Source organism: Pristis pectinata, chromosome 4, assembly GCF_009764475.1.
Source record: "Pristis pectinata isolate sPriPec2 chromosome 4, sPriPec2.1.pri, whole genome shotgun sequence".
Taxonomy (NCBI): domain Eukaryota; kingdom Metazoa; phylum Chordata; class Chondrichthyes; order Rhinopristiformes; family Pristidae; genus Pristis; species Pristis pectinata.
Genome location: NC_067408.1, coordinates 23098434 through 23123161, shown reverse-complemented (window position 1 = coordinate 23123161; position 24728 = coordinate 23098434). Strand labels below are relative to the sequence as shown.

At 38.2% G+C, this 24728-nt stretch overlaps 1 protein-coding gene across 3 annotated transcripts in view; it reads right to left on the bottom strand.

Annotated features, from left to right (window-relative positions):
* The window catches only part of fnip1 (folliculin interacting protein 1), a 72278-nt gene extending 47550 nt beyond the window's left edge, over nucleotides 1-24728 (bottom strand). For 2 of the 3 annotated variants that reach the window (XM_052013258.1, XM_052013260.1), the window contains exons 1-2: nucleotides 24573-24728; nucleotides 865-982 (exon numbers count right to left, since the gene is read on the bottom strand). In XM_052013258.1, the coding sequence (XP_051869218.1) occupies nucleotides 865-982; nucleotides 24573-24661 (207 nt within the window). In that variant the 5' untranslated portion in view covers nucleotides 24662-24728. Of the gene's footprint in view, nucleotides 1-864; nucleotides 983-4118; nucleotides 4625-24572 lie in introns of those variants that run through there. The other variant, XM_052013259.1, reaches the window with a different exon arrangement.

Here is a 24728-nt window from a genome sequence, read left to right as displayed (position 1 = left end):
TTATAGATTTAATCAATGATGAGAAACATCAATTATGAATTCCCGTTCTTTGCCTTTTACGTTCTCAGGACACCGCAAATCAATTTACAACCAATTCTACTCATCTTAGAGTTAGGACTATAAATTTTGACCTGCCAGTATTAATTCAAAACTGCCTTATGATTTTTTTTTGATTGGATTTGCTGCTGCTCATTTTTACAACCCTTGGACATCTCCAACAGAGGCACCACAAAATGGCTCTTTGTTCAGACAACAGATCTTTGGGGTGGGGGGAAGAAACTAGTAGATGCAAAATAAGGACATGGCTAGAAAAGGCCACAGTTACCTCCTATAATAAATTATAAAATATGATGACGTGTTTCTGCCTAATTAATACACCCTCCATAAGGCAAACAGGTTATTCTTTGGAGAAAATAGATGCCCGAGCACGGTCAGTTCTCCTCTAAGACTGACCAAATGCAAGCACAAGTCACAGGTGATATACAAACAGTTCCTTTTGAACTGTTTTCACTCTCTTTTCTCAATGCAATGTCACAAATCCACATGGCTGCCAAAAGAAATCATGCAACATTGAGATGGAGGATTATGAGGCAATGGGTTTGGAGACAGCCATTGCTGGGATCTGGATGATTACAACTTTTGATAAGGAAACAAAAATTAAGACACTATCTTGTCTGGTTTCTGCTGGAAGATTTTGGACTTAATTACAGTATTGCAGAACTACACATGCAAAATGAGTGGTTTATTCTTTTCCTCAAATAAACCTAGGAAAGGGTATCAAAAACCTAATCTAATGCAGAGATAATTGTTCAAACTTGTATACAGACATTAACCATTAGAAAAAGAGAAAAAAATCTAACTTACTGAAGATGAAGTTTCTTCAGTTTTCTTGGAATCAAACAGCACATTTCTCCCTCGTCGTTCACAATCTTGGTAGACTATAAGTCTTATCTGGCTGGGATTGAACTCTGGAGCAGGCCAGCTTGAAAGAAAATGGTCACATAGCGATTGATAATTGCAACTAATACAGAAATTTGCATTTACTGGCTATTCATAAATTTTTAATCGCATACTAGATTCTGCTTAAGAGTGACATCTCAGAACACTTGATCACAACATCTTTGTAATTTGCTATCTAATCTTCCTTGAGTCTTGCAAGGATGTGCCAAAACAAGACTTCACTTTGCTGAAAACCAAACCAAGGATAGATGGGAATGCATATACCTATAATGATGCAAGAACACCTATGTATTTTAATTCAGCACATTATAATAACATGCTAATAGTAACAACAAGCTTTCCCAGATCCCTTCCTTTTTGGTTTGTATTTTCTTTATACTGCTAGAGAGTGTTCCTTTTGGCAGGATGGTCTATAATGAGACCCAAGAATGGAAAGAAAATCCCTCATTAAAGAGCCAATAGTTTAAGTGCAAAGAAGATGGCACTAAGTGGCCATGTACTCCTCACGTCACATTATGAGGCCACTTTCACTGCCGATTTCTGGGATCTCACCTCCTTTCCAAAAAGGGAAAGAAAATCAACAAATCTAAAATATATTCATAATCAAGCTGCTGCGAGGAGATGGAAGGATTGAGCAGAGCCAACCACAAATATCAGCGCCTCACAAAGATGGTTACTTCATCCTCTACAATACAGCATTGAAACTGTCAGGAAGAAAAAATACATTCCTCCTCCCACCACCCTCCACTGTTGAAAGCATTTTGTAAGTGATCTTCAGGAATGTATTATGCATTGAGGAGTTGCAGTTCAGCCAAGTACCACTTCAGATAATAATCTGGGCCAGAAAGGCAAAGAAAGATAATAAATTTAGGGTGTGGCACCCTTGTGGGTTGGCGTTACTGAATTGTTAGTAGATCTAATCGTGTGGAACATTTTGAACCATTTTGGAAAAATGACATGCCTAATTAACAGTGGATTACAAGATGTTGTTTATTAAAATGTACTGTTTTAGCTGAGAAAATAAAATCCTCTTTTTGCTAGTCTAAAATTTCTCAGCTGTGCATTTTAAAAAAATGCAGAACATTACATGCCTAGCTGAGGGAATAAACAACATATTGTATTAAATGAAATCTGTAGAATGCTGGCATAGCATAAAGCTAGAGATTCATCTTGCATAGAGCACTTCTTTCATCAGTAATATTTATAGCTTTACTGCCCACTCGTTTGCTTCACGCATTACAATATTGCTTGAATTTTCAATTTAGAACCAATTCCAACTTCATACTACTTAAATTAAACATGAGGAAAGGGACTGAGTGTCATGGAAATTTGTTTTTCTTCTTTCCTCATTCCTCCTGCAAAACATTGATCTGCCATCCAAAGGCAGCATTAAGGTAGCTGGTAAAACAGAAGAAAAGATCCACGAAAGAAAGACATTTTCTTAGATGGGGCAGATGAAATTTTATTTTGCACTTAGAATTTAAAGCTAGTATTCCAGGATTAATATTAAGATACAATGAGCACATTAGCATATTTTGCTATGTTAAAGAAACTAATGTGCTTCACAAGAACATCAACAAAATTTAACCCCAAGGCACATTAGATGACCCAAAGAGACAAGTTTTAAGGGTGGCTTAAAGGAGGCAAGAGAAATTTAAGCAGAAAATTGCAGAGTTTAGCACTTGGCAGCTCAAGGCATGGTAACCAATGATCAAGAGATTCAGTTTGGAATGACCGAAAAGCCAGAATTTAGGGGTGTACGTGCAGGTTGTCAAGCTGGAAAGGATTATGAGATTGGGTGTGCATGCAGTTTGTATGGTGTGCATGTGATTTGTATGGTATGATGTGTGTGAGCATGTGTGCTTGCATGTGCAGTGCTTGTATGTGTGTCAATGGATGTCAGCAAGCAGAGGGATGGAGGGTGAACAGAGTCTGATGTGAGATATTACTTGGGCAGCCAAGCTTTGGATGGCCATAAGGTTACGACATTAACATGAAGGACGGTGGTCAGAAAAGCATTTCAATTGTCACCTAAAAAAGCACAGGCATGGATATAGATTACTGTAGCAAATGAGCTGAGGCAGGGGTAGAGCTGGGAAGCGAAAGAGGAATAGAAATGGGTGGCCTTAGTGATAGTGTGAATAGATAATCTGAAGATTTTCTCAGGGTCAAAAGGCTAAGGAACGGCCAGGAATGGACTGTGTCGTCTATTAGGATATTAATAAATGCACATACCATAGCTGGTAATTGGATAAAATGTTACAATCACTCAAACCACCACCATGGACGTGTTTCTCAGAATGAATCAAACTCTACATTTTTGCATTATTTTTCCTCTTCCAGAGATGATGACATATGTTGGGACACTTAACATAATGGCTTCTGTCTTCCAATATTTCCCCACATTCAGCTTTAAGGATATGGCGGTAACAGAACAAAGATACTATTTATCGGAGTTTGAATGTACTATAAACAGAACTGCCTAATATGCTGGGTGCCAGAAATGGAAAAAGGCCACTTCCTAGCACTGATGTCTCTCATTTTAGTTTGCATAAACAAATATCACATATGAAATTATTCATTTCCAGCAAAATCTGATTAGATGTAGTCAAACAAATTCTACAATAACCATCCTTCAATTTGTAAACTGGCAGATAAAACGACTTAAAACTTGCAACTGGATTTAAAAACATTGCGAGATAAAAGGCAGAAGTGCAGCATTTGTTATCTCAGTATCACGAGTTCCCTCAGGACACTTTTCCAAAAGATTTTGACATTATCAGTCCAGCTCATAAAAACGTATTTTGTCATAGGAAGGTTAACTTTCCCCTCTATAGCTGTACAATTCTATGAAGTCTCACAGATCTCTTGAGAATCAGAGGCACACCCCTCATACTGTAGGGCTTGCACACAGCATACACAACAACCTCAGTAAAAGGAAATGTTAAAAGCAACATTTTCTACCGTTGGATTTTCAACAAGTTTCACCCTCTTATCCCTGCTAAATTTCAAGCAAGGAATATTTCAGAAGAGTTGGATATTACAGGAAAAGCTTTCATAAACAATTTTAGCTGCTCAAAATTTTTTTAAATGCTCACACATTAATGAGAAAATATTTAAATGCACAAGATCAAGATCAACAATTATTAAAAAAATACCTGGGTAACATTGTTGCTTGGGAAGTCCAGCAATGTAATCCACAGAAAGGTTTCTTTGCTTGCACACCCTTACTAATAATAGCTCTGTATTAGGTTCATCCTGCAGCACAAGGCTGTCAGGTGACACACACAGTGATGTGAACAGCACTCTGTCAAAGGTAATTCCATGTTCAACCGCATAAACTGCACAGGAGCTTGCAATTCTCGAGATTCTCAGAGGCTTGGTTACAGCAGATCTTGTTTAGTTTAATCACTCCACAACTGGAAAACATTACTTGTTTCTAGATCAGAGCTATTCATTGTTTACAGCAATACACTCTTGTTCCCAAATGGTCAGGCAGTTGGATAATTAGGAAAAGTAGCAAAGGGCACCTCCCCTGCCCCACCTCTCTCTTCTTCCCAGCACATTCTTTGATGCATCAGGATGCCTTGAATTTACAACACAGATAGGCAGCCTATGTTGATTCAAAAACTGGCATATATAGCAATCATGTGACCTGACTCAATGTACCACCTGGATCCATATGGAAGATTGCCAACCAATCCCTGCATTGGGAAGCCTCCTAGAGCCTGCACTATTCCAATTGAACTCCCTACTTTCTTTCATTTCACTCAATAACAAAAACCCTGTACATTCGCCCAGCTGAACACAACAGCACTTGTTCAATGTCCTTTGTCTAATATAATACAATAAATAAGGCGTAGTTTATCAAACAATCCTATGCAATACTGGCTGGTACTGAGTTTTTTCTCCCCCCACTCCCACCCCCATCATTTTCGAAACAAACCATACTTCATTTTTTTAAAAAAATCAGTAATTGGACACACAGCAATCAATCCATTCATGACAATTTATTTAAAACTCAATTGGTTAAAAAACACAAACTAATTTCCTTATACACATTCACGAATTTCCTCCTTTCTTAACGGTTGTTCTCCAAGGATAGTGGAGGGTTTTTAAAATGAGGGTGGCAACAGCAAATATATATGTGACTGCTACTCACAACACATTTAATAAATATACAAGGGGAATACAAGCTATGATCTATAATACAATAAACTGGGTCATCACAACTCTGCAGTGCAGTTCAGTTCATTAATTACGTAAAGTAGGTTAAAAGAAATAATGTTGTCACATTGGAGGGCAATATAGGGAAAATATGTTGGAATTGCATGCATCCCAATGATATTAGAGAAAATATGAGTAGCATGAAACATAGTATTCAAATAAGTTTCATAAAACTCAGCACTGTGTACACTAATGATATACCATTTAATGGATAGTAATGATAACATTCAAGTGATGCCTTTTTGTATTCTGTATTATGCTCACAAGTAAGAGTGCTACTAGGTGCCACAGGTTTCCCAGTACATCCACTTCAGTCACCAAACTCTCACAGCTTTTATCCCTTGCTTCATTGTATCTGATCTTTCACATTATATCAAATTATGAGAAAATATCAGCAGCTTATTTTGCATTTTTTTGGGAAGAGCTGAACATTTATTCAAATGTTGCAGCTAGTGCTTTCCATCTTTCTAAAATAAATACATCTGCTGTTCCCCTAACCCTCATTCTTCCTCCAGCCATTAGTACACATAGCTGCCTATGACTAATGCTGGTTTACTCACTGTTACCAACTGTTCAGTTTTGCTTTCATGCAAGAAGTTTATAGTTTCAAATTCCCACTCCAGAGCACAAAAATCAAGGCCGACATTCCAGTGCAGTGCTGAGGAAGTATTATAATGTTTGACAAAAAAAAACTGGAGGAACTCAGTGGGTCAGGCAGCATTTGTAGAGGGAAATGGACAGTTGACGTTTGGGTTTGACATATGACATATTTCATGAGATGTTTAAATCAACATGCCATCTAATGTAAGGGATCCAGTGGCACCCTTTCAAAGAGGAGGAGGGCGTTATTCAAAATATTTTGGTCAACACTCAATCAACATTACTAAATAGAGTTAATCTTTCTTTTTTCCTCTCAGGACACCCTACTAAAGTGCTGAATGGCATTGCTGATTAATAAAACAAATTTAATAGCATTTTAGAAAGTGGCTCCAAGTCTCTCAATCTGTAGATAGATATTAAACGCAATGGCATTACAGATTTGTTTTCATATTTATGAGCATTGAAGTGTTTTAACCACACACATATATACAAAACATACATTAGATTATGACTATGAAAAATGTTTGGTTATACATCTATAGTTTTTAGGATTTGTCAAACAAGAAACTGCAGAATGATAACAAATTTGCACTTCTCACAACTCATCATACTCTTAGTAAGACTGTAGTAAGGCACTAGCCATTACTGAAAGCTCTTTTTGAAATGCATTCCAAACTGCATTGTAATTAAGGTGTGTTGTGTCTATCCAGCTCATGTGACTCTGCTCATGTGTTGTGACTCAATGTCACAAGATAGAGACCAGCTGTGGAAAAAAACAAGGATACAAGTCCCGAACTTTTGATTGCAACAAGATGCATTGTTTACAGCCCAATTTAAGTACACTTCCTCTTGTCTTTAGTCCATCTTTTGGCATGATTCTTTGTATAACTTTAAAATCATTCTTTTATTTTAAAAAATCCAGGTAAAAGACATAGGATATATTTTGCAAGTTGTTTAACATTTTCCACTTTTAATTATACAAAAACACCATCTTCATATCTCATTGGGGAATTGGAATGGGGATCCGAGCACAACACACCAGTATACTGATTTACTTTACTGTCACCAACTCGTAAAGTCCCATTTAAAAAATACTGAGGAATGGAAGGAGAGGTGAAAGCAGGAAATACCTGATTCATGCCAACTCTCATTGGTGAACCTCAAGGCTCTGATCAAGTTAGCAGGTTGGCAAACTGCCAATGAGTGACATTTTATAATTAGTGCTCAAATTTCTCAGCTTTTATTTTTGGTTCAGTTCATCAACATTTTCTTGCTTTCTTAAAAAAATTAAGTGCTTAGCAAAATTGGGTATTTGTTTTTCCAAATAAAAATCACTCGAGTAATGCATCAATTTTCAGTCCCCATAAAGCACAAAAAAAAAATCAAAACTGGTAAGAACAATTATAGATGAGTTCAAGCTCAGCCTTATGTCTTCAAAATCTTCATTTTCTTTCATTAATTGTGCACACCTTTGGTTCAACTTCCTATTTCTACAGGCATTTTTGCTTTCTTTCACCACCATCACAACACTGACCAACTCATCCCACAAACAAACACCATTGGTCATTAATCTATGTGAGCATTTTGAAAGTTCTATGTAACAAACTTAAAGCAAAATGAATGAAAATGTCAACCAGAATTTACATTTATTGCCAGCGAAGAGTTGTATCAATAAGATAAAAAAAAGATCCAAATGGGCCTTCAGAGCCATTTTCAGTGTTTACAAACAAAAATCAAAAGTTATTATACATTTATCTTAACAAGGACAAAAGTACTTGTTTGAAACATATGCTCTTCCATGGTTGTGCACCTTTCTTTTGTACCAATTTCAAAACAATATTGAGAGCAGGCTTGATGCTGGACAGCTTGCTATTCATTTTCTGATTACACCTCCTCCAAACTTATCTTCTGTTACTCACTAATGTCTTTATTACTCTATTTCACCTAACTCCATCACCCCTTTTGACATTTCTCTCCTCCTCTCCCACCCATCACAGTTCTTTGTTCTCCCTCCTTTCCCAAATCATCTTAATACTTTACCTCTAACTGTTCTGATGAAAAGACATCGACTCGAAACATTAACTTTTGTTTCTCTCTCCACATATACTGCCTGATGTGCTTACAATTTCCTTTTCTTTTAATGTTAGAGCTGGATAATAGCCACCTCAATTGCTGTGTGGCATAACAGATCTCAGGAAAGAATGCAGGGTGAAGTTTCTTCTCTAAAAAATTACATTTTTATACATTTATTTAGTATTTTTAAACAAAAATTTAGTAGCTTAAAAAGTTTCCATAAAATGATCTTTCTCCTCCTTTTCCCTCTAGGTTTCATGTGCTTCCTACATATGAAGGAGTCATTTGATATTACTCTCACACCACTGCCTAAATAAATCTTACCCAATAGGAGTCATGGACATAACATCTGTACAAAGCACTAGTTATCTTTCTTAACCTTGTGTTACTCGAGGCTACTGACAATGGTTTCTTACACGAATACAAATGAGATTAGAAATATGGAAAAACAGGGGGAGTAAACCATTTGACTCTTCAAGTCTGCTCTGCCATTCAACACCAATCCTTTATTTCATGGTTGATCCTACATCCCTTACTCCCATTCTAAACCCATGTTGCTGTCTTCAGTACCCAGTAAACAGCAGTAATGAATGACTCCCCAATCCATGCAATGTCCATGATCAAAAATACTTCTGGAAATATGAATTTGAAAGAATTGTCTTAAATGACTTCCATTGCACATATGGTAAACAGAGTAGAGAAAAAAGTCAGTGACCCAAATTTGTCACAAGAGACCATTTTGAATTCTAAATCAAATATTCTCTTTAGCAGCTTTTAAGGGAACCTACCCAAAGTAACACACAAATAGCTCGTATAACAAACACATGACACTCCCCTCTCCCCCCCCCCCCCACACTTTCTAGAAACTTGTACAATGACTTACCTTGTACAAATGATATTTGTATCCTTCTATCATGGTGTGATGGAAGGAACAGAGGGAAATAAGTAGATAAAACCAAAGTTAAGTGAACTTAAAATAACATTTATTTTGTAGATTGATGTTACTGATAATCGCATTAACAATGCCAAGGCCAGAACAGTGTCGTGTTAGTCCAAAGAATAAACCTGCCAACCACACCCGCCCCCAAAAAAAAAACAGAATGCCTGATTGTGATATAGTGGAAATTGAGGTTTCTGCAGTATTAGGCCACTGCTAATCATTTTTGGCCAGGGCCATTGGTGCTGAATATCACACATGGTCTCTCTTTCAACATAATCTGTGTTCCAGATGACAAGTCCAGGCACAGGGAAGGAGAGGGAGTGGTGGGAGAGGAGGGGGTGGGCAGAGAGGAAGAGGAGGGGAAGATGACAGACAGATGATGGGGTGGGGTGGGGTGGGGGTAAGACAGACAGAGGAGGGTGGGAGGTGGGGGAAAGAGGGGAAGACACAGATGGAGAAGCACACTGTTGAGACCTGTTCCCAGGGCTGGATTGGGCTGAGTAATACGACCAGCCTCCTGTCCAATGACATACCTACTGACTTTAGCAAATTACCATAATTAATGAAAAGTTAATAATACTTTTCTGTAAGTTTGCGGATCTTGCAACGAATTTAGCCCCAACTTGTTGAAGTTCACTGTATAATTTATGTAGGTCTCCACAGATAACCAATGCAGATAGGTCTTATTTGAGAGCATCAGTGTACATTTTAATTGCTACACCAGAGTTTTTGAAATATTAAAATCAACTGCAGACCCATTTAAGCAAAATGCAGCATGTGCTTTCTCGTTCATCAAACAGATGAAACTACATTGGCTGCAGAAATTAATTTAACCATCACAGAGCTTCAATGAGACACATTTCAGAGGAGGAAAACAGAAGTGGATTAGGAAATCAACCACCCACAATATGCTAGAGGAACTCAGCAGGTCAGGCAGCATCTATGGAGGGAAATAAACAGTCGATGTTTCGGGTCGAGGACCTTCATCAGGACTAGAAAGGAAGAGGGCAGAAGCCAGAATAAGATCAGGGGAGGGAGAGGAGCACATGCTGGCAGGTAACAGGTGAGTTCAGGTGAGAGGGGGAAGGTAGGAGGGTGGGAGATGGGGGAGAAGCTGAGATGTGATAGGTAGAAGAGGCAAAGGGCTGAAGGAGGAGGAATCCGGTAGGAGAGGGCAGTGGACCATGGAATACAGGGAAAGAGGTAGGGAATAGATAGGCAGGTCATGAGGGCGGGGGGAAGGGGAAAGAGAAGGGGGCCACAGGAATGAAGGAAGACAATGGAGAGAAAAAAAAGTGGGGGAAGAGGGGAGGGGTTACCAGATGTTAGAGAAATCGATGTTGAGGCCGTCAGGTTGGAGACTACCAAGGCGGAATATGAGGTGTTGTTCCATCCCAGAAATGATACGAGGTGTCAACCATCCCAGAACTATTATGAATAAAGTATGTCATGATTATCTTTTCAAAAATTGACCAAAATCACTAATTTCTATAAATTAAAATTAATCAATGAATATATCCATGAAAATTCAATACCAGTGACTTCAGCTTTATACAAGAACAATGAGCCTCTTCAACATACCAAAGGATGCACACAAGGGGTCAATGGCATAACATTAAACTAAGTATCAAATTCAAATTTATTCTCATCGCAGTCACTCAAGAGAGTATAAAAGTTATTGCTTTTGAAAAAATAGAAAAGGGACAGAGGGAAAGCAGTCACCTGAAAATGGAGAATTTTTCTCTCTCCTCTTGATCCACCCAGTTCCTCCTACACCCTCCCCAGCCCAGCACCTCATCAGCCTGTTTCTTTCCCCTCCTCCACCCACTCCATCTGCCCATCACCCACACACTCCTTCCACTGGTTCCCCTCCCCCCATTATTCCCATCTGTCCGGGCCATCTCCAACCTTCTATCAGATCCCATCATCTGCAGCCCTTTGTCACCTCCACCCTTCACCTCCCAGCCTCTGTGGCTATTTCCACTCTTTTCTCTTCCACCTCTCTTCACCTGGATCCAGGTGCTGCTTGCTAGCTCTTGCTCCATTCCTTCCCGTCACCTTTATGCTGGCTATCTCCCCTTTATCTTTCAGTCAAGATGAAGGGTCTCAACCCAAAACATCAACTATCAATTTCCTTCCACAGATGCTGCCCAACCTGCTGAGTTTCTACAACATATTACCAGAGTTAAGTAGTTTCCATTTGCAACATTGCAATTACTTTCCATATTCATGGTAAGAGTGAGAATTTCCTAGCACATTTCCCATCTACTATTTCCATCATCAGTAGGGAATTCTACTCCCACAGTTGAAACATCCATGTTTACAAAACCAAAACAATCTTCAAAGGTGGATGACATGGACCAATGTCAAATAATCAGTACATGATTATGGTGTCATGATGAATAAAGTAATAGGTGTCAAAGGAAGTGCTGCACTTTAAACATGTGATTGCCACTCCATCAAAATCACGAAATCCAAACTGCAAACCATAACAGTTCATGGCAGTGGCCATGGCTACATTCAACAGGGAATCTAAAGATAATCTAGAGAAATGCTAGCCATGCCATGACATCCATTCTCTGAAGAATGGTTTCAAAAGCAAAAACTTAAAACACTTAAGGTCTGAGGATGTGCAGGACATCTCAGAGCTCATTGAAAAGTTAAGAAAATTCTACAATCTCTCATTTATTTAGCTTTAAGTAGAGCTACCCATTAATCATAGTTATTGCATTCAATTGGCCTCTTATAAGAACACATTTTTTTTGTTTATTTAAAGTTTTGTACAATCTCTTCTGCAGGTCAAATCCAGCCTACCATATTTTCCCAGCTGCCGTGTTGTCATCAACACTCTGCCACAGATACTATGTTGTCAGTGGCTCACTCTCCCAGACTCCACTACTACAGGCTTTCTCCCTCAATCCAGTCTCTATGTTCTCAGGCCAACCACACCACACACCGATCTACGTTCTTTAAATTTGAGAGAGAATCTTATAATATTTCCCTGCAAGGCAAATCCAGAGCCCTAGTTGCCACAGTGATTGAGACCACTTAACCCATCCCTGGTGCCCTGCAATTTCTTCTAAAGGCCAATCAAAAAAGCAAAGAATTTTTCATTAGCTACTTCAATTAAATTCAAGGTTACTCCAACTGGTCTTTTAAAATTAAAGGCAAACCATTAAAAACAAAAACATTTTCCATTGCTGAGCAATGATTAAAACTGCAACAAAAATGCATTTTTTTAAAATTATGGGATCAGGATTAATGTAAAAAAAACACACCTAGCTATTAGATTTTCATTTTAACCTTGTTGATATACTAATTAAATGCAAAGAAACAATGGACAGGTCAATATTAAATTATTAATAAATTATAGCAAACACAGAACTGAGAGAAAAATTACAGGTTTCTGAAGTACATCACATTGTTTTGCGTGAATATGATCACGTAGCATAAATTAAAATGGAAAATTACACCACCCCATTTTAAAACTCGGATTGTAAATACTACGATGCTCAAAAATATCAAACTTCTAATCTAATCTTTAACTTTTGGTGTGAACACACACTCATTTCATTGTGCTTATGATGCCATTGGGATAGTTATGGAGATTAGTGCCCAAGTTTCTATCAGTCTGAATTTAACAAAAAAACCCTCCAAAATAATAATCACAAACCACCAGAATGACTCGCTGTACTAAGAACATCCGCCTGAGTGTTACAAAGCAATGACACAGCTATGACACACAATGTTCTATGGGAAACAATCACAATTATAGTGAGGTCTGGTGATTTTAGTTGGAATCTATGTGGAAAATTGGAGACAGACAAAGGGTCATTGACCGAAAATGTTAATTCTATGTTTTCCTCTCCACAGAGGTTGCCTCACCTGCTGAGCATTCACAGCACTTTCTGGCTTTTATTTATTATTAATATAATTACAGCATGTGTTTAATTCTGATTGAATTAATGTCAAAAGTGGAAAAAACTATCTTTTTTACAACTGAAATTCTTAATACTTTTTTTTCTTTTAAACCTAAGAAATAACTGAAGAATTAATTTAGTACTAATATTTATGCAATATTAATCTTCACCATGAAAGAGGGTGCTGCCAAAATTCAAGAAGCAGATTTAGAGGACCCAGTTCAATCACCTTCATGGCATGTGGGAATCCTCAGGATGCTCCAGTTTCCTCCTAAGTCCCAAAGATGTGGGTAGGTTGGTTAATTGACCATTATAAATTGTCTCACGAATGTATGTGAGTGGTAGAATTTGGGAGAGTTGATAACATGAGAATAAAAAATGGGATTAATGTACGAACAGTGTAAATAGGTGGTTGAGGAGCTGAAGGGACTGTTTCCGTGCTGCATCTCTATGACTCCATGAATAGAAATAATAAATAGGATGAAAACTGATGAGGAAGGAGGTACTAGAAATGCTAACTACACTTAAAATAATCATCTAGTGCAGATGGGTTACATCCTCCGATGCCGAGAGCAGATATTCTCATCATAATTTTCTAGTCCTCCCAAGATATCAGGGAGGTGGATGAGGTCTGGAAAATGGCAAATGTAACTACCTTATTCAAAAAAAATGCAAGGACATGTTCAGCAACTAGAAGTCAGTCAGTTTAATCTCAGTTGTGGGGAATAAAATCTGAGAATGCAGGCAATACTCAGCACATCAGACAGCATCTGTGAAGAAGGAAACAGTTCATATTACAGGTCAATGACTTCCATTTTCCATCAGTTGTACAGTTACTTTCAGAAATGATAAATTATAAAACTATGAATGGCACTGAGAAAAGTCTGCTACTTAGTAAATTTGAAACCTATAGAATTAAAACATCAGTGGCAATATCAATGGGGCATTACTTAAAGGTTGTAAATAAAAATGCTGTTTTTCAAGACGGGAGCGTGGTCAACAAGTGGTCTCTAGGAATCAATGGAACCACTGATATTTTACATACGTGAATGAATCAGACGTTGGTGTATCAGGCAAGGTGTGCCAAAAGCAATTTGAAATGTGTGGTAGACCGTGGAAACAATAGTAACAGTCTGAAAAAGGACACGGGGTTGGTCAGCACGTGGCAGATTATATTTAATACTGAGGATCAAGACTTGCACTTTTGTGCGAAAAATAAAGGCACTATAGCCACATGTATATGTGCGCTTGTATGTGTACTGCCTCTATTCTTGAGGATTGAACCATAAACCGATGAACTGACAGGTCCTTTTCTGTCTTTTAAATTTGTACATGTAGTAAAAACAATTGATTGCAATACAATTGGCCAATCGTACAGCGATTAAGAACGTAATGAACACGAACCTTTGAATTCTAGGATAGACTATTTTATCCTTTATAATCCATCCTGAAATAATGCAATACATTCAAAATGTGTTATCATTACCAGACTCGCTATGTCACTTCACCCAAAATGTTTTAAAGTGGAACTGTGATTGATCTGTATCACTATCTGTTATCTTGGACTAATGCATTTTCTAAAGAACTTGTAGCCTGCGTGATCACTTCACAATTTATCTCATGACCAAAAGGATGAAGAGTTAATATTTGGAAACAGGAAGTAAAAATTACTATGCTGTGCTTTTGGTATCATGTGAGTGATATGACTATTGCATTCCCTATTGAAGGGAAAAAAAATTGGTGGTGCTGGCAGAATCATAGCTGGATGATTAAAGCGGATTCTAAGGGTGCTGGACTGTGATGAGATTATTTATTCATTTCTGCGCTTGTACGTGTCAAGTGAAGGATTATGTCTAAATAGAAGTTGGGTATACTCTTGCTAACATACGGAAGTGAAAAAAATTTAGGAGAAAGCCAGCCGTCTCTCAAACTTGCTCTGCCATTCAATAATATTGTGGCTAATCTGATCAGTGGCCTCAACTCCAGTTTCCTCACTGATTTCCATTATCCTCAATGCCACTATAGTCCAGAAAAGCTCTCAGCCTTGAATATATTTAATGATTCTGCAACCACAGCTCTCAGAATTGAAATTCTAAAGATTCAAAGCACTCCAAGAAGAAATTCATTCTCAAGTGCATCTTAAACGAGTGTATTTTTGTCCAGAGATGATGACTCCCAATTCCAGGCTATCCCCCAATGAGGGGAAACATCCTCTCTTCATTTACCCTGTCAAGTGCCTCAATAAGATCACCTCACTCTTCTAAATCCCAAGGATGCACCCAATTTATTCAATCTTTCCACCTTACAACCCCTCCCCACCAGGGATCAACCATCTGAACCTTTTCTGCACTGCCACCAGGTCAAGCAGATCCTTGTTTAAGTCAGACCAAAACTGCATGCAGTCCTCTAGGTGTGATTTTACCAAAGCTGCAATCAACACAAATAGTGAAGTGCAGGAGTTTCACTTTTATTGGGCTGCAAGGTTAAGGATTTTTTCTATTATAATAAAATTGTCATTGCCCATACACACACATAAATATATATACACTAACATACATAAAACTGGGAAAGACAAGGAAAAGTTAACTAATCAAGAGCTAAAATGGACCATAGTAAAATCTATCAACTGCATACAGCTTGACTATAGTGAATCAGGAATTAATGCAGTAAATTACAATATTATAATGTTGTCAGTCAGATGCTGACTAGGTTTAAACCAAAATAAAAGTTTAAGGAATGCAAAGAATTGCCAGAAGCCACATTTGAAGCACCTTTCCTGTAAACTCTATAATTGTTAGCTACTGGTGCCTACTTCTCATTTACAGCGATCTAAGGGAAGTACTTCTGCACTGAATTAGTCATGCCTCTTAAAGCTTGTGACAATACCTGTGACACTAGCAGGAAAACAAGATGCAATAAACCAGCACTTACATCAATTCCTGATTTCATAATTAGAGCATGCAAGAGAAATCTTGTGATAAAACTTTAGGTTGCTTCATCAATCAAACTTTTCTGTATAGCCCGCTACAGCTCCACAAGCAACAAATAACTGTATTTTAACATAACAGGATAAGAAAGGCAAATTAATAAAACTTAAATTGAATATTAAAAAGTAATAGCTGTAAATAGAACTCAACTAATTAGATAGGAACTGCTAATCATTTCTCTTCCATTATAATTTAAGCAATAAAACTTGATATGGATTTAAAAACTTATGTACTCAGGGTAATACAAAGTTATAATCCTTTTTAAGTAATGACTGCAATTTAAGCTGGAGGGTGAGAAAAGAGGAAATAACATATCAAACCCCATCAACAAAATTTCAACAGAAATGGATTGATAACGGCATTAAGTCAAAACAAAAAAAAACATGAACCTACCACACTTGTGAATTCAAATGATTAATCACCAAAACTTACAATACTCCTATAGCTGCAATTTGATAGACGAATTGATGCAAGCAGTACCTTTCCACTCACCTGCAACCTAATCTAGATATCTTGCCAACAGCTAGGATAAATGGGAATACTTCAGTATTTATGGATTATGGCGAGTGGGTAATTTTTGTTGTTTAACTTGCATGCTTTCATGCTGTAGCAATGAAGCAGTTACACTCTTGGCACTTGGTATCGCTGGTTAGCTCTTTAGCAACCACAAAGTGAATCAACAATTACAAACTCAATATGCATTTAAAAAATGCTCACTGACTGCACTTATTCATATCAACCTTTAACAATTCCCTTTGATTTCTTCCCTTAAATCTTGCAAGTAATTTCCAAGTATTCAAATAATCAGTGCCAATAAAACACACTCAAATCAGTAAAGGCAATCACGTCTTCTCTTTCATGAAGCTTGTCTATTAAATATAAAGTGGAGTAATTAGCAGAGAGATTTGATGAATAGCATTTAATTATTTGTAGTATCATGTTTGCATTGTTAGTTTGTGTATGCCTTGACTATAAAGTAAAATCTGAAAACCAGTTCTTTATTCCCCATCATTATTTATTTAAAAATTTTGAAAGTTTAAAATTTTTAAAACTTCCTCTTCTGACAACTGAAAAGCAATTGCAGAAATACAACCAGATCCTTTTGTGGATTAATCTCTCCTGCCTTCCAATCACAGACTTTCTTTATTGCTCTTTCCTCACATTTGCAGATTAAAACTATTTTTCTGGCTTAATCTAGTATTGCTGAAAAGGTTATTAATCTGATAAGTAACTCAGTTTCTCTTGCCACATACGCTGCCTAACTTACTTTGAGAATTTTGCTTTGCATTTGCAGTATTTTGCTTCTGTAGGTCGAGTAAAATCACTTTGGGAAGAATTAAGTGAAAAAAAATTGCTAAAGGGCAGGCACGGTATTGTAGTGGTTAGCGTAACGCTATTACAGCACCAGCGACCTGGGTTCAGTTCCGGCCACTGTCTGTAAGGAGCTTGTATGTTCTCCCCATGTCTCCGTGGGTTTCCTCTGGGTGCTCTGGTTTCCTCTCACGTTCCAAAGACATACTGGTTAGGAGTTGTGGGCATGCTATGTTGGCGCTGGAAGCGTGGTGACGCTTGCGGGCTGGCCCCAGAACAGTCTATGCCAAAGATGTATTTCACTGTGTGTTTCGATGTACATGTGACTGATAAAGATGTCTTATCTTATCAATTGGCCTTCTCTCCATATTATCTTTTCAGTCTGATTGAAGCACGTTCAAAATAAATGCGTTGAGAATATAATTACCACAGATTGATTGGGCCAAGTGTTGTTTCTGTAAATTATATCAAATGTAATTTGGGGAGTACCGGGTGCTTCATAAACCTGGTTAATAATCAAAGTAATTGACTTTGTCCAAGTAGTGGCAATATGCTGTAACAACTCCCAATAGGATGTCAGCATGAACATTGCTCTGCTGCTAAAAAATTGTGGTCTTCAACAATACCCTAGTCATTGCAAGACAAGGTAGCCTTGTTCTCAAATTAAGATTTTGCTTCTTAGGACTACAAATGTTCTACATTTGAGCAAGTGAGCTCCTTTTACCATATACGCTCAGCTTCTGTGAAGGGATACAAGGTTTTCAATATCATCCCAGATATTCCTTTTCTGTTTTGGGCAGTTATAGGTCAGTGACTCACACAAGTTGGTTAGAGTGTTAAATCTTTCAAAGGGGCTTTGAGAATATCCTCAAAATCTTTCCTCTGTCCTCCAAGTAATTTCCTGGTACAGGTATCAGTTTCAGGAGTATGGTGACGAACTTGAAAATGAAATGGCCCACCCATCAGAGTCCAATGGAGTGCAACTAGAACATCAGTGCTGGGAAAGCTGGCCTGGGAGGTTTGCTTAAACTGCCTAAAGTTCCTCTCCATTAGGTTTTAGAACTTCAGAAGGGATATTATCTGCTCTGGAAGTCTTTTTGTTTTCTTGTTCTTCAGTTGATGTAGGACCTTTTCAACTTCTTGTCATCTGGGAGCAGACAGTAAGAGAAAACTGGATCGCATCCTGTGAGAATGAATCTAAGACACTCAGGTTCTCAACTGGGAGTTCCTCGAAGTGCTCCTTCCAGAGTTTTTTTTAAAAAAAAGGTGTCACCTAGAACACCCAGTTAAAAATAGTATTCTCTCTCTACTGCAGAGACTGGCCATCAAATTTACAGGGAAATTTAAAAATTACTTAACAATCTGTCTAAAGTGGATTGAGAAAATGGACTGAAGGTCAGCCAGGATAAATCAGGTAATTACAAGTCAGTGATTCTAATGTCAGTGGTGGTAGTTACTGGAAACACTTGGAAAAGCAGGGATTGATCAGAAATGGCCAGTGTGGATTTGCAGAGTCTAATGCCAGTGGTGGGAAAATTATTGGAGAAAATTCTGAGAGGGAAGACTAATTTACAGGGAGCAATCAAAGATAGTAAGCATGGCTTTGATAGGGGAAGAATCCATTTGATATATTTAATTTTTTTTTGAAGTGACAGATTGTATTGATGAGGACAGTGTGGTTGATGTCATCTACATGGACTCCAGTAAGACCTTCAACAAGGTGAATGTGAGACACTGGTCCAAAAGGTTCAGAGCCTATGGGATCCAGGACAATTTGGCAAATTGGATACAAAATTAGCTTGGTATGGAGGCAGGGGGCAATAGTGGAGGCTTGTTTTTGTGATTGGAAGTCTGTGACCAGTAATGTACCACATTACTGTTGTACTGTACTGTTTGTTACAAAATGACTTGGATGTTAACACAGGGAGCATGATTAGTAAGCACACAGATGACACAAAAATTGGGGGTGTTGTTAATAGTGAAGAAGGTAGACTAAGACTACAGGACGATATTGATGAATTGATAATATGAGCACGTGGTGACTCACCTTACCGGTATCGAACCGGCGCCCAAGATCGCGAGCGGAGGCCCCGACCCAAGATGGTGCGGGGCCCTCCTTCTTCTCCATCGTTGGGCTAGGAAAGCCCGCGCGCGGGAAGGTCAGGTGACCCACGCATGACATCAGTGCGGGAACTGAAGCGCGGGAAGAGTTTCGGTATTAAAAGGCGCACTGCACCCCTGTCGAGCAATCGACTTCTGACTCCAAGCAACAGACTCCGTGTCTTTATTCTATAGTAGCGTAGCTAGCCGCTACAACCACAACACTGGCAGGTGGAACCTAATAGTCCTCCCAAAATGCATCATTTTTAGCAGGATTAAGGGTAGGACTTACACAATGAATGGTAGGACCCAAAAGGAATACTGAAGAAGCGTGGAACTTTTTTTAAATACAGGTCCAAGCATCCCTGAAGGTGGCAGCACATGGGATACTTGCCTTCATTAGCCAAGGCTCTGAATACAAGAGCAGGGAGGTTATGGTGCTATTTTATAAAACATTCTTTGAGTCATGGCTGGAGTACCGTAGAGGAAGGACATGTTTGCACTTGAGGCTTCAGAAGAGATTGACCAGAATTGTGCTTCAGGTGGAACGAGTGAGTTATGGAGGAGAGACTAGATAGACTGAGTTTGTTTGTCTTGCAGGAGGCAAAAGGAGAGATCTGACTGAGGTAACCAAAATTATGCAGGGCACAGATAGCACAGACAGTAAGAAATCTATCCCTATAGCATATGTACAAAACTGTAGGGCATAGGTTTAGGGTGAGGGGTAGGAGGCTGAGGGGATTTATGGAAGAATTCTTTTACGCAGAGATTGGTTGAAATCAGAAACACACTACCTGGGCAGCAAGTGGAGATGGAGTATCTCACAACAGTTTAGTAGTTAGGCAAGCATTTGAATCACCAAGGCATAGACTACAGACCAAGTGCTGAAAAACATGATTAGTACAGATAGACACTTGATGATTGGTGCTAACTTAGTGGGTCTACAAGCCTGTTTCTGTGCCAGATGACTCTAAGTGTCACTCTCCAGTTTAATCAACCCCTCTTTCCTAGTCTTTAAGAGCATTGTAAGACAAGCTTTTCACTGTATCTCAGTACAAGTGACAATAACAAACCAATACATCTGGTTTCCAATAGTTCCCCATCATTCAATATAAATATTCAAAAACTGAAGAGTCTACTCTATAGCCAACAATGGAAATGTGCAAGTTCAAGTAAAATTAATGAGAATCATAATTGCACCTCCTTTAGTACAAGGAAAACAAGTTCAGCCTATCCAATCTTTTCCCATAACTGAAGTTCTCCAATCAGGGTGCAAAATCCTGGTGAATCTCCTCTGCACTCTCTCCAGCACAATCACATCCTTCCAAAACTGTGATGACCAGAACTGCACACAATACTGCAAGTGCAGTCTAACCCACTTTTGTAAAGCTGCAACATAACATCCTAATCTTTGTATTCTAAGCCCTGACCTATGAAGGCAAGCATGCTATATACCTTCTTCACCACCCTACCTGTGTTGCCACTTTCAGGGAACTATGAACTTGAACTCCAAGGTCATCAACATTCCTCAACACCCTACCATTTACTATACATGTCCAATGCCAATATGACTTCCCAAAATGCATCACCTAACACATTAGGATTAAATTTCATCCATCCAAATTTCCATCTGATCTATATCCTGCTGTAGCCACAACCACCAACTTTTGCATCATCAACAGACTTACTAATCATACCTCCTACGTTCACATCCAAGTCATGAATGTACATCAGAAATATCAAGGGTCTTAGCACCAATCCCTGCAGTACACCACTGGTCACAGATTTCCAATCAGAAAAGCAACTTTTCATGACAACCGTCTGCCTCCTATCACCAAACCAATTTTAGATCCAATTAGCCAGCTCACCTTAGAGCTCTCAGAAACCTTAACCTTCCGGACCAGCCTATCAGGCAGAACCTTGACAGATGTCTTACTAAATTCCATATAAACAACATCTATCACCCTGCATCCATCAATCTTAGTTATCTCCTCAAAAAAATTCAATCTAATGAGCTAGGATTTCCTCTATACAAAGCCATGCTGACTGTCCCTGATCAGCCCCAGGGGAGTTAGGGGGTGACAAAAGTAAAAAAGTTGGGCAGAAAGGAAAGAAAAAAAAGAGCTGTGATCTCACATCAAGCAACAAAGTTTTTAACATGGGCTTCCCTGCAAGACCATTTATTGGACTCTCTAACTGCCCTTCAATTGAGACCACAGCCACATTTTGAATTCAGATATAGGCCGGTACAATAAGAATCAACAGCAGATTTCCTTTTATTTCAAAATATGCTTTATTCATAAAAAAATTCTAATACATATTAACACAATGTTCAAGTAATGTTGTTCTATTAACATGTCATTCATTTACAAACTTAAATAGTTCATGGAGTTTTAATACAAATTTTAGCTCATGTGTTTGCAATGGCAGGAGTGTCCTGAACTGTGGCCCTTCCCCATGGAGCTCCGAACTTTATTTACAATGCTCAAAACAATTTTAGATAAAAATGCAATCATCTCTATCAATGATACATTCCAGGCTTTGCAGTGCCCACTGATCCCAGAAGACCTCCTGCAAACTAAGAGGCACCACGTGCTCCCTCTCCATGAAAGAGGGGCAAGCTATTGCTTTGTACAAATTCCCTGAAGCCTCGCTGCCTGGATCTGTGAATGGCAACTCTGGCAAGACCCAGGAGTAGACTAATGAGAAGGTCCTCCGATTGACCTGCACCCCTAGGACAGGATGCCAAAAGATCAGGAACCTGAGGCTGAAGTGCAACCAGAACTTGAGGATCAGCCCCTTCAAATACTCGAAGAGGGTCTGCAACCTCTCATTCCGTGCAAGCATGAAAGCTGGACTCCTCCAGACCCCAGTGAATCAGATGAACTTTATTACAATTGCATGGTTTCATAGTCATCATTACTTGTATACAGATATGCTTCAGAGCATTATTTCTAAATATTGTTGCAACAAAATTATTACAGTAGCATACCCTATATTTAATGCTATGTCTCAATGCCTCACTGGGCAACCATCCTGATCATTTTCTTAAAAAGCAAAACTCTTTTGCATAAAAATAACTATGCATTAACTCAAATTTAAGGAAACAGAAAATATTAACAGAATATACATAAATTTGGGTGATTTACATGCCAGTTTCTAAATCTCAATGCGGGAAACAGAATGAACTGGATTACCTACATACCTTCTAAACAGTTCATAGAAGCATTGGCAGAAACAGGAATAGATTTGTTTGAAATATTGGTGGAACAATTATAACATAACTGAGAACAACATGAATTTCAAATATTTTCCTAACCATAGCTTTCAGTAATCTCCAGAGAAAAATGTTTTCCTTTTCATTCGCAAAAATCTTTTATAGATATCTGAGATCATGTAGTTGGATTGAAAATGTTTAAATAATGATATCTGAAGTTATTTTAAAGAAACATAATCAGGTAGTTATTCTAACACACTAAATTATGTTATTAGTTGCTGTTGTCAACCTACTTGGATGAAGACTTTTAAAGATTTGCATTGTAAGTAACTCATCAGAACAGATGTATCCTTCTCCAGGACCACCTTAAATTGATGGTGATATTAATATCCTTGTTTGTACAGTACACAATCCTATAACTTTTGTTATATGTATAAGCTAAATATACAAATACATAAGTAGGTTTAGAAACATTTTGGAGAGAAAGTTCAATTTAGACACATTCTAATCATTAACATTGATCATACATTTTGCTAATTATATTTGAAATCATGCAACATAAAGAGCAATGAAGTGTTTAGTTTATTGAAATTCTATTAGTCATCACCTTCAATCTCTACTACCTCCAGACTACAATTCCAATGCATTCCTAGAACATTTTATCTTCTATGAACTTCTGGACATCTAAGTTCTGTTTCTGATTTAGCACTGAGGCCCATTTGTCATCAGACCTGGACTCACTGAACGCCGATTGAGAAAGTCTCAATTTTAAAACGCTCATCGACATGTTCAAACCCTTCCACGTTCCCAGTCCTCATCATCATTAATAGCCTCCAGTCCTACACTTCTCAAAGATACTTGCACTCCTCAAATTCTAGCCTCTTAATTGATACTAATTTTGGTCCATCACTATTGAGTGTACCTTCAACTGCCAAGGTCCTGTGCCCCAATCTCCCTCTCTCCTTTTCTTCCTTTCAAATACTGAAGTACTTGATCATCTGTCCTTGTGGTTTGCTGTCAAATTTTATTTGATAACTTTCCTTTCAAGCGCCATGGTAAGAATAATCTACTATGTCAACTTTGCTATACAGGCTACTGACAGATTCTGATATCAACACACCTATATCCAGCAACATTCATCAAATGGCCAACACTAGAGGTAACTGACCACCTCAAAACTACATCAAAAATGGAGTACTCCCATTAGCTGAACTAAAATCGGCACAGGGAAAAAGTTTCATCTGCCTCTTTCTCTGCATACTGCTATAAAAAAGAATGTACTTTGGAAAGAATTCAGCACGACTCTTGCCACACCCACATTTACTCTAACAGGTTGCTTTGAATAAGTTCCTTCATGCAATGAAACAATATTCCATTTAATATATATCTAATGATAAGTTCTGTTTAAAATGTTTCACTTCACTACATTATAAGCAGGTTTATTGTGTATTTGATCTGTCAGAATTCATATTAGTTCCCATAAGAATGTTTGCATTCTATTAGAACCCTTGTAACTCCATTTATCATCTACTTTCAGTGCAACGTCGTTTTAAAAGAGGAAATAAATTAGAATTAAGCCAGGACACATCTTCCTCGTGAATGCTGAAGTAGCGCATCATGGGGGGGGGGGGGGGAAGTGTATCAGAAAGTGTTAAACATATTTGCATTATTTGGGAAAAGATAGCCTTCAGTTATTTTTGAAGGAAACAATTCTGAAACTAATCATACATCCAAAAACACGGGGATCAGCACTATGAATTTTTTTAAAATATCAAGATAGTTCAAAAGCACCGTTTCAAACCCTCGTCGGTTTATTTTCTCATTTACTTTGGATACAATCAAAACGTTTTTTTTAAGTATTTGATTTTCAGCCAAGTCTTTATCACAATAATTGTCACAAGCACGTGGAGATCCACCCATCTACTGGTAAGAAACGTTTCTTACGACAAAAAAAATGCTCCTCCCCAGGATAATGAAACACAGAACAGCGGTCATCCAGTAAATCAGATTTCAAAATAAACATATTTGCATTTTCTTGAAGAACTAAATACAAAAGAGAAAACACCAAGACATAAAAATGCAGCAATTCAACACTGGAATATACTTCCGTATTTTGATACATTCTATCTGCCAGGGCTGGGCTACAGTCACTGATCATTATCACTTCAACCATCGATACTCCTCGGTGCAATTCTTCTTTAAAGAAGAAGGGGAAAATACACAACACCAGCTCATACCTGAAGGAACCATCTTCATTCGAACCTTTCGTAGGGGAAATTAAGCCATTCCGTTTGTTGAAGAGTTTCTGAAATAAAGTCGGTGGCATTTTCCTAGTAGGTGCAGGAATCGCAGTAAAACGATATCCCACCGAGCTTCACTGTCATATGACTGAG